Consider the following 1,491-nt stretch of genomic DNA (forward strand, 5'->3'; position numbering starts at 1 on the left):
AATTTCAGAACAAAGACAATGATGGACAAAAGCTAGAAATTTGGGGAAAGACTAGTAATTCCACAGAATACTGAAAATCCATTAATATTATATTGAATTCTTGGAATTTGGGAGTAAGTAAATGAAATTCTGGTAAAAGTAAAAGAAATTCTGACAGAATTCTGGAAAGATCTTTGGAAGTTAAGGAGCTAGTGGAAATTTGGGGGGAAAGACTAGGAATTATAGGAATAAAATGGAATTGAATTTAATTGGATGGAATTCTGTGGAAATGCCAAGCCTTTGGGCCACACTAAGGATTCTAGTAAAAGATAAAGATAATTAAAGAATATTGGGGAGGGATTCAGAAATCTGTGGAAAGACAATGGAATTAAGGAAACGATCAAAGGAGATTTTTGAGGAAAGTGAGAATTTTAAGAAAAAGAATTAAAGATAGGAAAAAAAATGAAGGAATTCTGAGAAAAGCTTGGGAATTCCAAGGGAGTTTCCTGGAGTATGTGATATTTGGTAAATGTAGCTAAAATGGATTTTGAGGAATGGGGTTGACGGTGGGCAAGAGGCACTAACGATTGCAGGCCTCGGGTGAGCAGAGGAGGCGGGGCGTGGGGTGAGGCGCTGGACTGGAGGCGGGATCAGTCAGCAAAACCGCGGGACTCAGGCGGTCCAGGTCAGGCGGGAGAGATTCAGGGTCAGGGGTGATCAATTCCAGTCCCATTCTTCTGCCCTAGCCGGGTGCCCGCGGAAGGGGGCGCCTTTTCCTCATCACACAGACTTTATCTGGGCTGGCGGCGGTCAACCCAATGGGGACATCTCAGGGGGCAATAGCAGGGCTACCCGCAGTCCTTCAGTCTGTCTCCACCCTCAGGACTCGCGCACGGTGACCGAACCCTGGCCGCCCCAGGAGCCGCGACGGGTGCAGCTGGGAAGTCTGGAGAAGTCCGGGAGCACCTTCTCCCGTGAGCTAGTGCTGATCACCGGTCCGTCGGACAACCAGGCCAAGTTCACATGCAAGGCCGGCCAGCTCAGCGCGTCCACGCAGCTTGTGGTGCAGTGTGAGGGCACGCACGGCCGGAGTGGGTGGGAGGGCTTGGCCGCAGCCGGGAACTGAGCCATTGCTGTCGAGGGGAACTGTGGATGCTGCAGAGTCAGCACACGGGTGAGCAGAGGAGGCGAGGCCGGTCAAGGGACGCTAGGCTAGGCCGAGCCTGGGGTTAAGGCGGAGCGGAAGCAGTTCGGGCCTTCCCTTCACCTCTGAGCCTAGCTCCTCCGACCCGTTCTTAAAGTTCCTCCAACTAATGTGACGATCCTGGCCAACGCCTCAGCGCTGCGCTCTGGGGATGCTTTAAACTTGACGTGCGTCAGCGTTAGCAGCAACCCTCCTGTCAACTTGTCCTGGGACAAGGAGGGGGAGAGGTGAGAGTGAGAGTGACCCTGCCTCTCCCTGGTTCTGGTCACGCCCCCTTACCTTCCGAGTCCCGCCCCACCACCCCCACC

General features: G+C 52.6%; 1 protein-coding gene across 1 annotated transcript in view; it reads left to right on the plus strand.

The window, feature by feature from the left end:
• Positions 1 to 1,491, plus strand: part of NPHS1 (NPHS1, nephrin) — a 16,892-nt gene that overhangs the window by 4,074 nt on the left and 11,327 nt on the right. Inside the window, exons 12-13 of the mRNA XM_006905959.2 lie at positions 863 to 1,049; positions 1,281 to 1,410. Coding sequence (XP_006906021.1) covers positions 863 to 1,049; positions 1,281 to 1,410 — 317 coding nt within the window. The remainder of the gene's footprint in view (positions 1 to 862; positions 1,050 to 1,280; positions 1,411 to 1,491) is intronic.

This window comes from Pteropus alecto, unplaced genomic scaffold (genome assembly GCF_000325575.1).
Source record: "Pteropus alecto unplaced genomic scaffold, ASM32557v1 scaffold281, whole genome shotgun sequence".
NCBI lineage: Eukaryota > Metazoa > Chordata > Mammalia > Chiroptera > Pteropodidae > Pteropus > Pteropus alecto.